The following is a 20,354-nucleotide window of genomic DNA, read 5'->3' as shown; positions in this document are numbered from 1 at the left end:
TGGTGACTGGGATGTTGGTCTACTTGCAGGGGATTTCCTAGCCCCACAAGTTTTTTTTCTTCTTTCCTCTTTTAACTAAAGATGGCCTGACAACAGCTGCACTCACACAAAGACACGTCCGCACACACACACAAACACAAGCGTGCTCGCACACATACATAGACGCAGACAAGGCTATATGAATTGATGATTTGGGGGCTCGTTTTTTGACAGAGGAAGGCTGTTGCACAGAAAAAGATCTGTCAGTGCTTCTACTCACACCCTGAAATCTGCAGATGACAATAGTGTTGCTGTCTGCTAGCTGGGAAACATCTCTCAAAACTCTTGGTGCGAAGCCCAAAAGAACAGAAAATGTGTTGAAGTTCAATTTTCAAAAATAAAAAAACACTTTCCAAAATGGCGGTCACAGGATATGTAATTAAGGTGTGTTGTGCATGGATAAATCCAATAAAAGCAATGTGTTCAGGGCAGACCCAAGTACATATCTAGTCCTATGTATTTTCTCTTAGTTTTTAGAATGCCATTATTATGCTTTTTTGTTTGACGTCATAATGCATGATTGATTCTGAGTAAATAATATCTACCGAACATCAAATATCACATTTGCCATCTGCAATCTATCACCAGATATTTCCTATTCAGAACAGAGTTACACAGATTAAAACAGGAGGGAATTTCCTTATCTTGTGCGTCTGCAATGTAAATAAAGTTAATGACTGATCTGGGTGAATCAGCTCTAGACCATAAAAATAAGGACGTGAGAAACGTCCTCTGCATGCTGAGTGAAATACTGAATGATTTAGGCCAATGGTTTTCAACCGAAGTTTTGAGCCAAAAACAGATCCAAGGTTCTGAAAAGGGCCGAGAACAGCAGGTGAAAAACAATGCTAAATGCAAATAATAAAATCCAACTAGTTATATAATCAAGCAAAGGTACAGTATGATAGCAACATTTTTTAAAAAGTAAAAATGAAAAACAACTACACAAAATAAATTAAAATATGACCCCCAGTCTACATAAAAATACGCTTTCTCCTGAAGTGAGCATAAACATGATTTTGGGCTGACCACAATTTATTTTGATGGGTGAATTATTAACTGCTAAGATCATGAAAACATCATGATCTAATTCTAAATTCTCAGTTTTCCTATTCAGTGTATGTCATGTTGCGCATATTAATGAGCTTATGCAATTCATTAAAATACTAACCCGCGGTTTCACAGACAAGGCTTAAGCCTATTCCCAGTCTAAAACATATGTTTGAGCTGTTTTAACTGAAAGCAACTTGCACTGAGATATCTTAAAATATGTCAGTGCCATTGTTTTGTCTCAAGATGCACACTAATGTTTCTTTCTAAGGCGAGTTTATAAAAGCTACTTAAATGTCTTTATTGAACTAAGCCTAATTCTGTCTTAATCTAAGCCCTGTCTGTGAAACCAGACCAGGTGTGGTCATATTAGTGAAATTCCATGGGCAAAAAAAGGTCCATTGTCTATTGTCAATAGTGTAGCAATAATGTATGAAGCACAGCTTACACTGAACGATTAAACTAAGCAACTGTCTGTTGGTCAATGTAGCGACTTTAAGTCACCGTTCAAGTTGGTTTGCGAAAACTGTGTGGCGTTCATGTGGCGAATCATGTGGATTCGTATTGAAATGACTGGATTTTGTCCGCAGAATTCACCAAACAACATTAAATCCAGCAAACAAAAACCAGCGTTCTAAAAACGTTTGTGCTAACGTTCCCATTAAGTTAACACGTTATTTCTGAATGTTCTCTGAACGACTTTTTTTATGTTTTAAAAAGCTTGTTTCTTGGTTATACGAATGTTAAGGGAACATTCCTTTTGTATCATTTTGCAAACATTATGGGAACGTTACTTGTGAATGTTTTCTAAACTTTCTGAGACATGTACTAACAATCAAAAAATGTTAGACGAACATCCAACGTTTCAGGGAAAGAAAATGTTCCATGGTCGATGATCTTGTGCTAACGTTTTGAGAACATTTTTCAATGTTTGAACATTGAACATTATTAAAGACCAGATAACTTTGAACGCAAAATCTATTAACATTACTGGAAGAATTTTTGTTCAGAACTTTTAAAAAGAACCTTGTTAGCTGGTAATTCATTTTATAGAATATTTTATTTTTGTTTACTTTTGTATGATAAAACTGTTGGTGCTGTATTGGGTCACCATGTGAAATCCAGTTCTATAAAAAAAAAATCAGAAATACATCACATTTTGAACTAGATTTAAAGCAACTTTTGGTATTAAAACACAACATCAAAACACGATCACATTTTTTATTTCTGGGGTGATCAATTTAAACAGAGTATTGTGTAACAAATAAAGCACTAGTAGAGTAAAACCACAAAAAGTGCTTTTAACGGTAAAAAAAAAACGTTTCATGCTTGATTGCAGAAAATGGGACAAGGTGTGGCTTTTGCATAGGTCACTAGCTTTGGCAGAGGCATGGCAGCAGCAGAGGGCACAAAGGCTGTATGTTGACTAGCATAACGGACTGGAACATAACGCACTGTTTGCTAGGCGTGAATATCCTGTGACACATCCAGGACGACGAACAATGTTCTAGTCCTCACCTCCACAGAGCATCAAAAGGGTTTTACGATAGTCTCCTGATGTGTCGCCCTGAGAAAAATAATACGATTTGGTCAGACCAAACATTTGACCAATTTTGGAATCAAGCATCAAAACACACCCTAGTTGGAGAACGTACATGATTATATCAATGAAAGTTTAGTGTTGCATAATGCTATTAAGCCATTATGAAATTCATGACATTACATAATTACAAAGAGTTTCATAATAACTATAGGAGCAGTGAGATCGACAGAACATTTTGTTTCCTTCAAAACCTAAAGTGCATTTCCATGGAAATAAAGTTTGAAAATTCAAATGAAAAGTGCAGCGAAACCATGCAATTCTACAAAACAATAAATCGAATCCAGAAATCATTTGACACACAGCTTAAAAACACACACAGACTTGTTCTCTGCATGCTTTATCTAACACTGCACGCATCTAAAAATAAATGATGCGGTTATTTTTTACATTTTTAAATATGATTTGCATTAAAATGATGCATTAGCTTTGTTACGCCTAGTTTATTTGCATACTGGCACAAGTAACGTAACATAATAAGCCCAAAAAGCAATGCATAAAATGTATAAATTAGTGTTGTTATTGATCTGTGAAGGGAATTTTGACTACAGAGCCAGTATAGACCTGTTGTTGAACACTTCCTGTCTCCACTCTCTCCACCAATCAGAATCAGCACACTGAGAGGAAGTCAAGCATGCAGGGGAAATTCCTAAACAGCTGAGTCGAGCAAGTACACCGCAGGAACCTGTCAAGCACTCTGTTCCCCTCAACTTAACTAAAAGAGGATGTACAACGCCTACATTAATACAAAACACAATATCTACACAACTCTCTTTAAATTCACTAACTTCCAATCACACCTGCAAGTCATGCACAAAAGCATGTAGTATATTTGACAAGGAGCACACAACTTACAACGAACGTCTCTACCTGGATGAATTCATGCAAAGAGGCTTCATGGATGTCCTTGAACTCTTTGCGGATGTTGAAGAGGTCGATCTCGGAGCGGGACACCATGATACGGATGAGAGCCCTGTCGTCTGTTCCCAGGCCCTGCAGGGAAAGTCACAGCGCTTAGAAAACTGCAGACGCTCATTACAGGTCCTGTGACTCATAATCAAGTCTGAGAACCATTGCTGGCACAGATACACTGTCAACAGATGAGTTCTACATGACTGTTGCCTTACATCAGTGTGTTTAGCCCACAAAAAGACCATAAAACATGTTTCAGTAGAGCATGTTTTTAATCAACGTCTCTTATTCATCACCCAGAGTAAAGTTTTTGCTCAGAGATCCGCTCAGGAGATTTAACCGTGTACTCGGTAATGCTTTATTTCAGTATCTGATTGCAGATTTTTGTATCCTATCGAATCTGAGCACAGACATTATTGAGATGTCTTCTGAACTCCTGGTGTGTCTGAGAAGCAGGAGCCTTAAACAAAAACCTCCATTTGCTCCTATTTAAATCTCAGATGAGATATTAAAGAGACCTCAGTTGTGATTTCTTTTTCCATTCTATTGGCACTTTGAGATGACTGATGTCATGTTCTTGGCCTAAATGTTCGCGATATGTTCTCCTGCTCACAGAGTGATGTTGAGGGAAGTGTATTACATAACAAGGCACTTTTACCTTCATGGCTTTGTACAATCGGTCAGCAAAGTAAGACGGCTGATTCTTCACACTTCGCACTGGAAAATACAAACATGTAATTGATATTTTTTTCAGATGACTGGAGTCATGTGTAAAACACGTGATCATAAATTTGACTTTTGCTGATGTAATTGTTATAGGGCTCATTTTAGATCCTCTAATAATGTTAGTCAAGATTTTGTGCTAAAGGTTGTTTAATTATTTTTAAGACTTTAAGATGGCCTCTTCACATATATGATGAATAGCAGAAATTTACTGCATGCAAATGGCGGCAGCTTTTCTAGTTGTAATAGTTTCTAGTTGAAATAAAATAAACTATGGCCTGGTTTCAAAGACAGGGCTCAGATAAAGCCAGGATTAGGCCTTAGTTCAATTCAGACATTTAAGTAGCTTTTATAGACATGCCTTGGAATTTTTTTTTACTGGTGTGCATCTTAAGACAAAACAATGGCACTCACATATTTTAAGATTTGCCAGTGTAAGTTGCTTTCAGTATTTTAGTCTAGGCTTAAAACATGTCTATGAAACCTAAAGTATTAGAAGAAAAACTTAAAAATTAGAAATGTTGCCTTGGCAACTAAGTGAAATAAAATACTGTAAGCTTAAGTTTAAGTACTAAAATGACTAAAACAGAAATAAAATACATTAAGGCTAAATAGAAATATTTTTAGAACAACTTAAAAATGATAAAAGCACAAAACAAAATTAATAAAACCCAAACTGAAAATATAAAAACAAAAGCTAAATCAAAATATGAATAAATACTACAATAGTATATAATACTAAAATAACACTGATATAAAATTTAATTTAATTATAGAATTTAATATAAAATATAATTTAACTGCCTTGTCATCCATTAATCGGCTACTTTTGACAGTACATTGGAATTAAAAGAGCAAACATTTCTGATTTGATGATAACATGACCCATGTAGTATTAAAAAAATAAAAAAAGTAATTTATTAGTGATTTCTGGTGCTCAGTCATTGTACTGACAAAGTTCTTACCCATAGCGAACATGGCATTTTTAACATCTCCTGACATCTCTTTCTTTATGATCTGTTCGATATCTTTGTTGCTGCACCTCACAAATTCCTGAAACACTGGAGGGGATATAGCAAATGTTGGCTGAAGCGTTCATGAAAACATGTATAAGCATGTGTGTATCAGTAGCAAACATGTGTTTGCATTACCTTTCCTCAGATGAGGGAAACTCCTTGTGCACAGGATACTCATGAACTTGTCCTCCATGTCACCAGAGTCTGCGTTGCATGCATCTGCCAATTCCTTACATGGGATGAAAACATTAAATCTTATGACAATACTCTGCTATTACCTTTATACTTGGTAAACAAACAACAGTTGACAGCGTTTTATAAGTATTTCACACTTACTTGGGCATCTTCCAAGGCCCTGTCCATGTCTGCTGGGCCCTCTTCGCGGGCTCCCTGACAAACACACCAGTGAAATATGAGTTTATAAAGCAAAAAGTATGAACTGTGGGTCAGTGTTTGGATGCGAGAACTGTGTAGATGTACCTGTGCCAAAGCGATCAGGATCCTTTTGAAATGCCCAGATGTATCTGATTCGAGGGCATCCTCCAAACTTTTTTTAAAGGCTATGAAGGCGAAAATTAAAATACATGGGTTAGGTAGACATAACGCGATGTCTGTAAATAAATGACTCTTCATATCATAGTAAATGCCCCATTACACAGACCTTTTGTCAGTGTTTAGCCTAGATAAATGGCTCCACCTGCAGGACACATTACTCAATCTACAGCCAGGATTTTATTTACCATTCTTATAGGCAGAACACATCTCCTGAATCTCCTGGTTGCCTCTAGTGACCAGGATCTCAATCAACGCATGTTCATCAGTCCCGGCGCCCTATTAAAAAATGGAAAATACACACATTTTAGCATAAACAAAGTTATTTCATAGGAAAATGCTTAAAGTAAATAAGCTAAAGTAATATGCATGTTGCATACCTGTTAACTACATTTCTTTATCAACACAGTAAAACTCAACATGAAAGACACATCCACAAACAAACAGTCCTTGTAGAGAAAAGACTATTACCTCTGCTCTAGTTTGGACAGGTCACTGACCCCCAGTGAACAAATGAACACAGAAGTTGAATAACAAAAACAAGGTCGATCTGCTTAAATGATGAAACAGCCTTTTCTATGACTCAAATAAGATTTTGGTTTGGTTCCATAGTGCCGTCACAAATTATTCTGTGTACCTCCATGGCTTTCTTCATCATCTTGGCGTCAAACTCTGCTGGGGTCATCATGAGACCAAGAATGAGTCTTTGGAGGTTTTTGGACAGTTCTGATTTTAGGTCAGCCATGAGATCCTAATGGAAAACAACTTTATATGTCAGCAAAATGCTAAATATTTTCACATTTACAGTAAAATACTCTGTCCGATTGGGAACAGTTGCAAAACTGGGCAGGACAGTGTCTTACCCGTCCCAAAAGAGATTTGAAAGTCTGTCTGATCTCCTGTCTCTGTGCATTGCTCCTTTGTGCCACAATGTCAATAATTGTCTCTTCATCTGTGCCTGAAAAATAAAAGGAAATCATTCATTATTTTTGCTAGTCTTAGTATCTTTGGCTAATGCATGCTATCGACCTTATCAAACTGTGTTTTTACGCACCAAAACCCTTCATTGCTTTTCTCAGAGCTTGCGCATCACTCGCAGGGTCAAAATTTTGATATGGTCGCAAAGTTCCTCTTAACTAGAGATAGATAGAAAAGACAAAATTATAAAATTGCATGATTAAAAAGAAAGACATACACACTCTTTAATCAGACTTGCATTAGCAAAAGATTAGCTTCAGTCATTTTCCTTTTGTTTCATCTTGTAATTTATAAATGATCACAGCAACATCACTCCAGCAGCATAAACACACATGCGGACACACTGAGATCTGTAGGATGGTGTGAGTGACACAGACTGAAAGGTGTCACAGGAACTGGCAGTGAATCAAGACTCTGATTAGCAAAACTGAGCAGCATTCGGATGCTATCTGTGTACAGACAAAAGCTCCACTGTATGCTTAGGGTGCATGACACAGTTATCAACTCTAGCTTGGCCGGAGCAGAGGGTAATATGATGAATGCCGCTGAGAGAAAACGTGGGTGACACCGACCTGGACTCTGGTCGTGGCGCTGATTTCCCACATCTTGTAGGCAATCTGTGCAGCCTCTGGGAAGAACTCCCCTGCCATACTGAGAAACAAACAGCTCTTTAAACTTTTTTGCTGACAAAATAACAATGTGTGGATTGAGGGCTTGACAAAAACTTCACATTCTTCACATTCAAACTTCACATGAGGGAATGAGGGCTTGACAAGCTTCAGTTCTTGAAATCTGCAAATACATCTAAATTATATAATATAGTTTGTATATAAATACCCCACTTTTTTAAAGTTTGGGGTCAGTAAGAAAAAAGACATTTATAATGTCACAAGAGACTTCTGTTTCAAATAAATGCTGCTCTTTTGAACTTTCTATTCATCAAAGAATCCTCCTGACAGAAATGTATCACAATTTCCACAAAAATGTGAAGCTGTTTTCAACTGTGATAATAATAATAAGAAATGTTTCTTGAGCACCAAATCAACACATCAAGACCGGAGTAAAAATGCTGCCATCACAGGAATAAATTACATTTTATATATTCAAATACATTGTAATAATATTTCACAATGTTACTGTTTTTAATGTATTTTGCATCAAATAAATGCAGCATAAGAGACTTCTTTCAAAAACATCTTTAAAAAAACTTACTGTCCTCAAAGTTTTGAATGGTGTGTTGTCCTATTTTATAATGGATTAATGTCTCCCTCTACTGACTGTTAATTGTTACTGCAAAACTTATTTAGAGGCTCTTTTATCCTAGTCCTAGACTCCTCATAGTTAAAAGGTGAAGTGTGTGTTTTTTTTTTGTTGGCAGAGAATCAGACTTCTAAAGACTTAGTTATAGTTGTCTGCATATAGAGCTGGGTTTTGTAACATTTAAAAAAAAAATGACACACTTTAAGACCTGAAAAATGCTTACTCATCATCTCCTCCACACAGTTTCAGCAGGGTGCGTTTGTACTCCCCAGATGTGTCATCCTGTTGGGTTCACAATATATTATTTACCTTTTATTTATGTACACAGACAACATGTCCACTGTGTGCAAGTGTAACACATGAATAAACCACATTTTATATGTAAAACTACATGACTACACAATGAACGACAATTGTAAATCATAGAGGAAAACCTCAACGACACAATTGGTGTGTTGACAGAATCAAGAAAAATCTGGATTCTGTTTTGTTGGTGTTTAGGCACCTGAATCATGTTGTACAGAGACTTCTCATAGCGCAGTCTGAAGCACTCTCTGATGTCCAGCATGTCAATCTCAGCACGGGAGACCATAATGCGGATCAGAGTGTTGTCAGCTGTGCCCAGACCCTACAGACAGATGGGCAAACAAAAGGAATGACTAAAACCTTGAGAATTGTACTTTTACTCCATTAAAATTCATTATAACAAGGCTAACACAACCTTCATGGATTTGTAAAGGCGTCTGGCAAAGAACATAGGCTTACTCCAGATGCACTGAACTGTGGAAGATATATAAAATAGCGAAAAGTTAGTGAAAAAGAAGTGAAAATGTAGCTGTGAGTGTTCAGAAATTGATTGCAAGGAGCCAAAGCATACCAACAGCCAGCATCAGTCTTTCGAAGTCTCCGGAGAGCTCGCTTTTAATACTGTCCTCAATGGATTTCTCAGCAATTTTATGGTATTCATCAAATACTGAAAAACACAATTTTTAGTTTGCTCTGTTATGTCATACAGAATTGATCCATGTTACATTGGGTAATCCTTAACCATTAATAATTCAAATGTATTAAAAATCATAATCACTCATCCTTTAGGTCATTGCACAGTGGTTTTGTCTGTTGCATTACAAACTCTCTTTTATATTATTAAAAGCAGCAACCCGATGGTCAAATCTAATCGGCGGTGCAGTGTGGAGTGTTACAGACACACAGAGAGAGATTGTGCAGTGGAGGAGGGGTGTTAGTCAGCAGAAATCTCTGTGTCCAGTGTGTGGCTGCGGCTCTCATACCCAACTGCAAATGGGTCACACTACGGTTTCCCAGCAGCATGATGAATTTGGCCTCGTCTGTGCCCCACTGTGCCTCTCCTGCATCATACAGGTCCTACGATGAGATTACACACAAACATTCTTTCAAGATGCAAGTCAAGAGGTCAAAAACGCACTTGTTGAGTTGTATGGTAGAGCAAACTAGTATACTCAGTTGTTTTCCTGTTGCTCTTATGCAATGAAGAGTCAACTAAATAAGTAAATTGCCATGGAATATTCAGTTGAGATTTAATTATTTTACGTGAGATGAAAGAGACTGCAACGTTTTACACTGTACATTCATTATGAAAATATATTTGAAGGCTAGAAAGCCACAATTGACCAATAAGAATCAATGTAATATTGATTTGTAGTATAATTCAACATCAGTCACACTCACTTGAGCATCTTGCTCCACGAGATCTTCACTAACAACATCATCTTCCTCTCTGGTCCCCTGTGAAACAAGAAAATCACTATTATTAAACAGAAACAAAAAGTAGACCATAATAAAGGCAATTTCATTGTAACCCTAGTGGAAAAAAACTATACCAAAATTTATTTAAAATAAGTATACTACAAACCATTAACATATTTACTGACATGTCACTTGAGACTTACTTAATTACAATTAAACTTTATTTGGAGTACTTCTTTATTGCACAATGCATATTTATTAATAATAATAATAATCTCTGTATAATATCAGTCTTTAAATGCAAGATATTTAAAGTGTATCTAAAGTATACTTGCAATAGTTCCACTTTAACACAATCAAATATAAGTATAACTTTAACTGAACTTCAGCACTCCTTCTGGATAACTAAAGTGCATTAAGTACAAAATGAGTTCCAATTTAGCAGACTTTAAGTATACCAATTCAGTATACCTAAAATACAATTGCAGGGTATAAATATTAAGTACATAAAATATGTAAATGTATTTGTAGTATAATTAGCATTTAAAAATGTATTTCAAATACATTTTAGTATATTTATTTTTCACTAGGGAAATTGAATGTCTCAGTATGAAAAAACATTCCTGAAAAATCAGAAAAAGGAAAAACAATCATAAACTGACTAAACATTGGACTGCAGGTTTGCTATATTATCATAAATCAATCAACATAAAAGATTTCACTGACCTGAAGCAAAACAACCAGCATCTTCCTAAAATGTCCAGATGTGTCCCCTATAATGCCCTCTTCAATGTCTCTACCATATGCTGTGAACACAAACACATAGTCAGGCTTTGCTTCAGTTCAGAAGAATATTGGGCTTCTTGTTGACTTGTGTAAAAAAAAAAAAAAAAAAAAGCTCACCATCTTTGTATGCTGCCACCAGATTATGAATCTGCTCATTGGTTCTTGAAGCGAGGATTTCAATCAAACATTTCTCATCTGTTCCTGCTCCCTTTATAGCACAACAAGCAAGTCAATTTCTGAACACAAATCACATATTCAGTTTCTTTAATTTGAAGGGATATTGGGCAGTCAGCTAGTATAATTATCCATATGGAAATGAGTGCAGTTCCTTGAGTGACACAGTGAAATTACAGTACAAATGAGAGAAGAATGATTATTTTGTCATATAGTGTCAGTATTGCAAAGGTTTTTCATATCATGCAGTCTCTTGTTTGCAGAAAAAAATTATAAACAGCAATTTAAGTGTAAACTTCCCATTAAGAGTCAATGCTAAGCAGGTTATACATGTATTATTAATAAATCATTTATTTATTTTCCAAAGGGACAGTCAGACATTTCTTCTTTGTTTTTCAATGTAGAATGTTTTCTATTATTAAAGTCCCAAATTATTTGTGATTTTTCACAGCCATAAAATCATGAAATAGCTAACACTCCCAAAGTAAAGAGCTAACCATCATCACTTAATTAATTAAGGAAAATCACTTACCGAATCCTATATAGCCATGGCAAAATAGATTCACAGGACAAAACATGCAGTAAATAACACAGATAAACTACTATTGCTGATATTGTAATAGGTCTTGATGCTTAGAGAATGTTTGGGAATACTCTGTCTATTGTGTTCTGTTTAGCTGATTGGCAGATGTCTAAGTCAAGACCATATATCAGCAACCAGCAATATTTTCAGAAAATATAAATGCAACTTGAAAAAAATACAGCATAACATATCTATATGAATACAATTATCTGAGCAAGTCCTGCATTTGAATAGTATATTTTAGTGCAATTACATCAGCCATGCACAGCACATTTTAACTGAAGGTCTCAAATTTACACAGATTTGTATATACCTTAATGGCATCCTTGATTTCTTTGGCATCATGATAAGCAGGAGGTCTCATCAAACCCACAATCAGACGTTCAAACTTCCCAGTCAGCTCGTATTTCAGATCATCAATTAAATCCTGAAATGTAATTTTGATAAAGCACATTTTTATCTATAAGCCATTTATCCATTTATTAAATGCTTGCTGGAGATTTGCCAGTACCTTCCCATATTGTGATTTGTAGGCAGTGCGGATCTCCTGCCTCTGAGCATTGCTTCGTGAGGTAATCAGGTCTAAGATGGCATCCTTGTCACTTCCTGTGACACAAGAGAGAATCATTTCATTCATTCATTATAGAAATATCCCAGCAGCCACTAGCTACATATTACACATCTATAGATGAGGAGTCCTGGCACTCACCAAAGCCTTTCATGGCATTATAGAGGGCCTCTGCATCACTGCCTGCATCAAAGTCAGGGTGATCTACAATTGTACCTCTGAATCCCTAAGACAAAAAATATAGATGTTTAGTTGTTGTTTTTAATGAACGGTGATGGACAAGATGAGAGATGAATCTTCTCAAACCCTATGAATCACAAAACCTGAAAATGCAATAAGTGGAAAGAGTAAACAGACCAAGCTGTCATTCAAGGATATATTTTTAATTATTAGCATTATAAGCATTTTTTTTGTGTTTTAAACATAAATGGAGGTTTATGCATAAATAAGGATTAAAAAAAACTAAATATAAAGATTTATATATATATAAAAAAAAAAAAGTATTATTTTACAACTTTGCTTCTAAAGTAAAAGAAAAAAAGTCTTGTTAAAAGGATGTTTGGACATTTTTACTGAAAACAAAAGAAAATACTGAAAACAATTTTTTAGAGAGCATTTACATGAGCATTTACAGTCACGCATTACACTGAACTAAAAACAATTTTGGGTGGGACAGCCTACATATGTTTATATAATCCCAAAATAATATATTACACCAACAATCAGACTCTCCCTCTCAAACTCAGAGGCTCAGGCGGGATTATAGCATGGACAGCTGACACCTGTCAGTGCAGCAGTTGTGTGTTATGGTCAGCAGCAAAGGGCAGTTTGTGTGACAGAGAGAGAGACAAAAAGCTTGCATGCGACTTAAAAGTCTGTAACCTTACACTTTCAACCCTATTGATTCTACTACAGGATGTCGTTCCCCTTCAGAAAGCTGTGAGACCTCACATCTGACAAAGCTCCTCTGTACTCACTGTCTACCTACATTTATTCACTATAGCACTGGTCTTGCTGACGTGTCTTGTATAAAAGGGCACAGATCCAGTGTCCTCCCCCACATACTTCTCTGCACATGCTCAAGGCCTGTCCTGCAGATATCTCTCAACACAGCAGCTGTGGGCTTCCACGTCTACAGCAACAGACCCCTAGCAACACTGACCTCAACAGACAAACATCCGGCCAGGCACACTTTTACAGTATTATAAGAAATATTATAATATTATATAGTCCTCCGGTGTTGTGGCAAGCCAGTTTCTTTCTTTCAGGAAATATCTAAGATGTCATTGAAAGTTTTGTAAACATTGCAAACAAGAAAATAGTGAAATATAACTTATAAATGTATATAAAACACAAGATAAAATAGATTTTCTGAAGAAAATTTGATTGCATGTTATTAGTGCTTACTAGGGTATTACTATGCAGTTTTTAGGATGCTTGCTAGGTGATTAGGTCATAAAACAACACCCCCAAATCTCTTTCATATTCTGGTGCCTAGATTTGAAAATTCTGAGCACTTAAAAGATAGCTCAAGTAATAGCTCACCTTTCCTCGACAAGATCATTTGAGGTATTTATGTGCACAGCACAAACAAGGTTAGGGTTAGAGGTTTATTCAAATCCCTACTCCTTTGAAAAACAATAGCGATGCACTAATGTTTTATAAATTATTAGTGTGCTTTAATAATAGATTGGCTACTATACATTTCAAGGTATCTAAAATTATATCTAAACAAGATATTGTTTCAAAAAATGAAAATAAAATGAAAAAAAATGATCACTGAGCACAGGTCTACATGCGGTATAGTGGTGTTCTCAGCATATCTAATTTTTTAATGAGCAATTCATTGACCTCTAAGATTTCATTAAGAAAACTCTGACATTCTACACTCCCTGAACGACAATAGATGGAAAACGAGAATGACTACAATGAGAAAGGAGGCAGAGGTCATGTCTTTGTGTCTATTCTTTCTTGCTACATGACAAAATGCAAATTGCACATAAATATCAAATTGTAAGCATTGCATAAAGCAAGAAGACACAGTGATGTAGAAATGTAAACGTACTTTGCCCATGTTTGATCAGTTGCTATAGTTGCCAATGGAATGATAATCTTGAACCTAAAGAGAGAATTAAGAAGAAACATGTTAGCCTTTCCTTATAGCTTCTGCATAATTAAAGACAAAAAAGCAATGTCCTTTTTTGGATGTTTATTTCTTTCAGAATCCTCTGTTTCTGAGTTATGTATATTATAAGCCACAGTGGAAACTTAAATGATCTAATGTCCTCTATTTGCAGTGTAGCTTAAATAGCATTTGAAATGAAAATACATTGCTGCAGAAGCAAACTGTCTATGGATGTTTCCATAGGTTTACTTTGAGTTAAGTTTAGTTAACCTGTAACCTGTTTAGTCACATAAGAACGCTCTAAAAATGATTTCCCCCTAATTCAGACCATTTCTACTTCCTATAGGATAAAATGCTAACGGAAAAGCCACATTTTCCACAGGAGCTCCACCCTCTGAACTTACACCATGCTCTCTTTCACTACATAATCAGGCAAATAAAGAACAGGGAACTTTCAGTGATGGAAAACGTTCAGTCTGCAGCTCACTGGAAATTTTATTCTCTGTTATATGTCAAACTTGTGCACAAAACATCAGGAGGATTAAGTTACTGTACAATGATAAAGCATGAAATATCAAGCTTCTTCTCATGTGTCATTATTGATTTTGCAATCTGACTCAGCAAACTTTCATAAAATAAATGAAAAAAGCACAGGCACCTTTTAGTAGTACTGTTTAAATTTGTAAATGTGTGTCAGTGAAGTCCAAAAATAGGCATGTCTCTCTGTTTGGTCTGAGTCAGGAATACATCCAAGGTCTGAGATAGACATTCACACAGCCCCACCCAACCAATACCACAAATTATAATTAAATCAATCAAAAATGAATGAAAACCATTCGGATATGTTATATTAAGAACATTACTACAATCATAACCCTAAAACTTTTGGTTTATAATCAACTTTTTACATTTTGAATCACCAAACGTATGATTATTCTATAGAATTGAATGTCTATATAATGTCTGTGGTAGGAAAGAATGTGAACGCCTCTATGTGAACGCTAGAGTTCTAAAAGTGGTAACATTTGCCTATGAAACGCGCATATGAATGTAACAATATACGCCCCAAAACACAGAAATTGGTTAATAAATTACGTTACGATTTGTTAAAAAAAATAACAACTAAACAACATTATACCTTAATCCCAGGGAGTCGAGCTCCAGTTGATGGTGGTCCGTTGCCTCTTGTCAGTGGTCTTGCTGAGAAACGCTCGCGCGAGTATCAGCTGTTCTTCTCTGACGCAACGCATGCGGCGCAAATGGCACGGAGAAATTAACTCAGGATAACCAGCTATGATGTAATGTCCACGGCTGACGTGTCGTGATAGCCAGTTCTCATTAATGACGTGGAGCATAGGATAATTATGGTGAAGACATGAGCGACCGTTGTTTTTTCAGTCAGTATCATCTGCAGTGCACCTCCTGACCTGTTCCGATCTGCATATGCAGCACATTTGGGGATTCCTGTAAAGTCCTGAGTCAAGATGAACATTTGAGAAACAAATACACAGTATTTGTGAGGTGAAAGATGCAGTACTCACAAACTTTTGCTAAATAATGTATTTTTTTTACACAAGTAAAAAAAAAAGAGAGAGAGAAAAAAAAAAAAAGATATTGAAAAATGTAATTAAAGTAGGATTAAAGAGAACATCTTTATTCTACATGTAGCGGGTTGCCCTCTCATGGCAGTGGCCATATTGGCATTACACGGTCATTGGTGGCATACAATGTACATAGTTTTCTTCATATAGTAAATTAGCCTCTTTAAAAACATAAACATGGGCTAAAAAAACATTGCTGGGACATCAAGCGCTGAGCCAATAATTGTCAGTATCTCAAAACCACTGTTACTTATAGAATAATAAGAGGCAGCTAAAAGAAAACAAATAGGCTACTTACTGAGTGCACCTTTAATATCTGAAACCACATTATTACTGTAATTATCAGGCTTCTTTTTCATATGATGTGAATGTCATATGATGTCCAAATGTCCAACCCTTTAAAACATTACACTTAAAATAGAAGTAGGCCTATTTAAAACTTTAAAGTTATGAAGATAATCATTAGCTAGTAAATACAAACTCCCCCTAAAGCAGGGATGTCCAAACCAGCTTCTGGAGGGCCACGATCGATCGATCGAGATAGATGGATGGATGGATGGATGGATGGATGGATGGATGGATGGATGGATGGATGGATGGATGGATAGATAGATAGATAGATAGATAGATAGATAGATAGATAGATAGATAGATAGATAGATAGATAGATAGATAGATAGATAGATAGATAGATAGATAGATAGATAGATAGATAGATAGATGAAACATCAGTTCTTGAGGAAACATTTGCCTGGAAATGCAGCCTTCATTGCCCATATTTAAGCAGTGACATGTTTTTTTTAACTGTTTATATGAACAGATGCATTAAGAATTGCAGCCAAGTACAAAGTAAAACATAGTAGGCTACCTTATGAATCAACTTAAAGAGAAAAGCAGAGTGTTGCCGATATGTAGTATCCAATGGCTGACCATGTCTGCCTTGGCGTGAGATTGCGACAGGGCTATTTCTGTCCAATCATTTCGGTCATTCCGGTAAGAGGGTGAGGAATTCAAGATCAGAACAGCATAGCAGAACAGAGGAAGAGGGGGCCGATATGGTCACTAGTCATTTACAGGAAACTGTTCTCTCTAAATATATGGGGTTCCATTTTTGCCAAAAATTAGTCGACTGGTTTGTGCTTTGTACATTTGTCCATGTCAACAGTCACTGCCTAGTTGTTCAGATAAATGATTATATGTTCATGTGTATGTTCTTTGTTTATGTCGATTTGTTCTTCATCTTGCTTTGTTTTCCTTACTGTCGTCCTGTTCTGTCAGCCTAACTGTTATCTTGTCATCATTACTGTCGCCCTGTTCTGTCGTCCTTACTGTCGTCTTGTTATAAGAGCTAGAAGTATCCCTCTGGTTCTCATAACCTTCTCACATGAATGAAATTATTTTATAAACGTGCTTTTTTGTAAACCTACTTTGCTTTTATTTTGACAGCTTTGCGTGAGGTCTGCGTCTGTACACATTTGAAACAGTATACATAAACGATAGTAAGGATAACAGAGCAAGATAAAAACTCAAAACTCCAGCAAGGATGACAGAACAAAACAAAACAAGAGACAGTTAAGACGACATTAAAGGTCCCGTTTTTCGTGTGTTTTTGAAGCTTTGATTGTGTTTACAGTGTGCAATATAACATGTGTTCATGTTTCGCGTGTAAAAAAACACAGTATTTTTCACACAGTTTACTTAGGCTATCTGTATACCGCTGTTTTCACTGTCCTAAGAACGGGCTGATGACTTCCTTGTTCTATGAAGTCCCTCCTTCAGAAATACGTAACGAGTTCTGATTGTGCCAGCGGTTCCTGTGTTGTGATTCGACAGCAGCTTAGCGCACGTTGCCCGGAAAGGTCACACGTCTTACCATAACGTGAAGATGCATGCGCATGCGCATAAATTGTAACCATTGATCTCTAAGTACAGCGTCCCTGGGAAGGCCAAACAAAGGTGATTGGACTCCGGGATGAAAATAACAGCGTCTCGACGACATGGCGACAAACACACTCTACAAACGCAACTCTTCCTCTTCTCCATGTGAGCGCAACAAGACCACGCCCCCTTTTTTGTGTATCCCTGTGGGCGGAGGTTAGTCAAAAAACTGTTCTAGTGACGTCATTAAAGAAGGAAGTAGAGGGATGTAGTCCAAACCGGCCGTTCACTGTAGGCGACTTCTGTTAAATAAAATATCTCGCTTGGCATTGAACTTTGAGCTTTATAATTTTACAGATATTATTTATACTCTAACAACAACATTACACACTAACTAAAGTTTGAAACATGGGATCACGAAGAACGGGACCTTTAATGACGACAAGATAACAGGAACAGAACAGGACGACAGAACAAGATGACAGTAAGGACAACAGAGCAAGATAACAGTTAGGAGGACAGAACAGGATGGCAGTACTGACGACATTATAACAGTTAGGACGACAGAACAGGACAACAAAGCAAGATGACAGAACGACAGAACAAATCTACATAAACAAATAACATACACATGAACAGGGTTTGAAATGAACTTTTTCACTCACCGGCCAATTTGGCTACAAAATATTTAAGTTACCGGCCATTTAGAAACTCTACTAGCCAAAAAAAAAAAAAGAAAAAAAAGATTATATATATATATATATATATATATACGAGATATATAGGCCTATATATGTCACAAGTTCCTCATCCTTTTCACCAAAAATGTGTTTTCGGTGGACAGATCAATACAGAACAAAGAACACCAAAAAAATTAGGATGTCGGAAAATAACAATTTATTTTCTGTTAACCAAATGCTTTTTAATCTCCGCTACTGTTTCAGTGCAAATGAACAAGTGCGCCGTTATTTGTTGCTAGGGACGTGTGTGTTCAAGTAAGCCAGATATGCGCAGATTCAGTGCAATACGTTGTATTTAAAGGGACTATGTGTAGGAATTTCTCCCATCTAGTGGTGAAATTGTATTTTGCATTCAAACGAATAATGCTCTCCAGCGCCTCACTTTTTCAAATGCGCGTTGCATCTATGGTAGCCATTATGTACCAAAAAGCTATGACAGGATGTAATAGCACTTCGAGTTTTTCTTCGGGTGAACAGGTTTGTTATTTAAAACAAACTGAAACTTGAAACAACGAAAAAAAGAATGTTACAGTATCAATTACTGACTGTGAAAAACATTAACTATGGTAATTAGTAGTAATGCCTTCTTTACTCGTTATATTTTTTGAAGTACGTGCATTGTTAGATATCATCATCATCAGAGCCTTCTCTAACGTTACTTTACTCAATAGCTGCTATTCATCAAAGAGCCTGTTTAACTTTTAACTATAAATGTTCTACTGTCTATATAATAAAGTACACAACCAAGCAATGAAAAAAAAGCTTGTAATTAAGACCGTAACATTGACTTACCTGTCGAGAAGAAAGCAGGCAACTTCAGGGTCTCTTTTGAAAGCTTTCTCCTGCATTAGCTATCCCGACATTAACCCTTGTTTTTGTAATCTCCGGTCACGTTTCCTTTTACGGTCTATTTTGGACTTTTTCGACGACGAGGACTCCTTATCCTGTGACTCAGCATAATGTATGAATGAACGGTGTATAAATAACCGTGCAGTGCATCCTTTTAAACTTGCCGGAGGAGTGACAAGCGCCTCTCACTGCTCTGCGCGTCCGCTTCTGCTGGCTTCAGTCACGTGACGCTGGTTCTGAACGAAAACGCGTTGTGGAAACGCGTTGTCCTTGTACTTTTTGTCCCTCTCTGCTATTATAGTTTTTCAAGATGGCGGAACTACATGGAAGCCTCCGTGGACCTACCCGTCCCATGTATATAAAGATAATAAATTCTTCGTTTACGAGGATTAGTCTGATCATTGGCATAGGTATTTGTACACCATTGAGGGCATATTTATGAATAAAAATATTGATTTTAGATAATAAAATACCTAAAAAGCTACACACAGTCCCTTTAATATATCATGATGACTCACGAGTGTTTGCACTAAATCTGCACAGATTTGACTTACATATATTTCCCCAGCAAGTGACTGTTGACAAGGACAAATGTATGGCACAAAGCACAAAGCAGTTGACTCATTTTTGGCACAAATTTAACCCCATATTATATACAGCACTTTATTTCATTAGACTTATAATGATTTAGGCGTTGTCCAAAACCTTTTTACAGTTATTGGTAAAACATGATTTAATTGCTGAGGTCACAAAATGCGTTATCTTTCTGCATTATAAATCATGAAGGTCACCATCTAAGCACTGATTTCTTTGTAATCAGTAAACAGCAAGGTATGGCAAAGCTGTGCTGCCATCTAGTGTGCAGAAAGTGAAGCAGACTTCTCAAAAACGTTTGTAAACTGTTTAATAAATAAGAATGTGCTATTTCTTTCTTGCATGAAACAATGTCCTGTTTTGTTGTGTAAGTATTTGCTAAAATAGAAAGCCGTCGTAACCTCACAGAAATGTTACAAAAGAATCTTTGGTTTTCAACATGGAATTTTATACTCACTCTGTGCCTTGGCTGCAATTATGAGCACATTATGGGGCCAGTGAGAAATGCGGAAAGAAAGGCTACTTTGTTGCTAATGCCACAGAGTGGGTGGGTCAAACAGTCCACTCTTGTATATATTGTTGTTAAAAATCATTTGCCTTC

At 36.4% G+C, this 20,354-nt stretch overlaps 1 protein-coding gene across 1 annotated transcript; it reads right to left on the bottom strand.

The window, feature by feature from the left end:
* Positions 1-2,296: 2,296 nt before the first annotated feature.
* Positions 2,297-16,029, bottom strand: anxa6 (annexin A6). Its single transcript, XM_079893569.1, has 26 exons — positions 15,991-16,029; positions 15,230-15,565; positions 14,032-14,085; positions 12,108-12,192; positions 11,910-12,004; positions 11,712-11,825; positions 10,759-10,849; positions 10,582-10,661; positions 9,838-9,894; positions 9,420-9,513; positions 9,008-9,103; positions 8,852-8,910; positions 8,636-8,758; positions 8,354-8,412; positions 7,443-7,521; positions 6,947-7,028; positions 6,756-6,850; positions 6,530-6,643; positions 6,081-6,171; positions 5,821-5,900; positions 5,677-5,730; positions 5,476-5,569; positions 5,290-5,385; positions 4,260-4,318; positions 3,560-3,682; positions 2,297-2,656 (listed from the first exon to the last, which is right to left on the bottom strand). The coding sequence occupies exons 3-26, from the start codon at positions 14,038-14,040 to the stop codon at positions 2,597-2,599; spliced, it is 1,989 nt and encodes a 662-aa protein (XP_079749695.1). The 5' UTR covers positions 14,041-14,085; positions 15,230-15,565; positions 15,991-16,029; the 3' UTR covers positions 2,297-2,596.
* Positions 16,030-20,354: the final 4,325 nt, after the last annotated feature.

This window comes from Squalius cephalus, assembly GCF_949319135.1.
Source record: "Squalius cephalus genome assembly, chromosome: 14".
NCBI classification, from domain to species: Eukaryota; Metazoa; Chordata; class Actinopteri; order Cypriniformes; family Leuciscidae; genus Squalius; species Squalius cephalus.
This window is presented reverse-complemented; position numbering and strand designations above follow the sequence as displayed.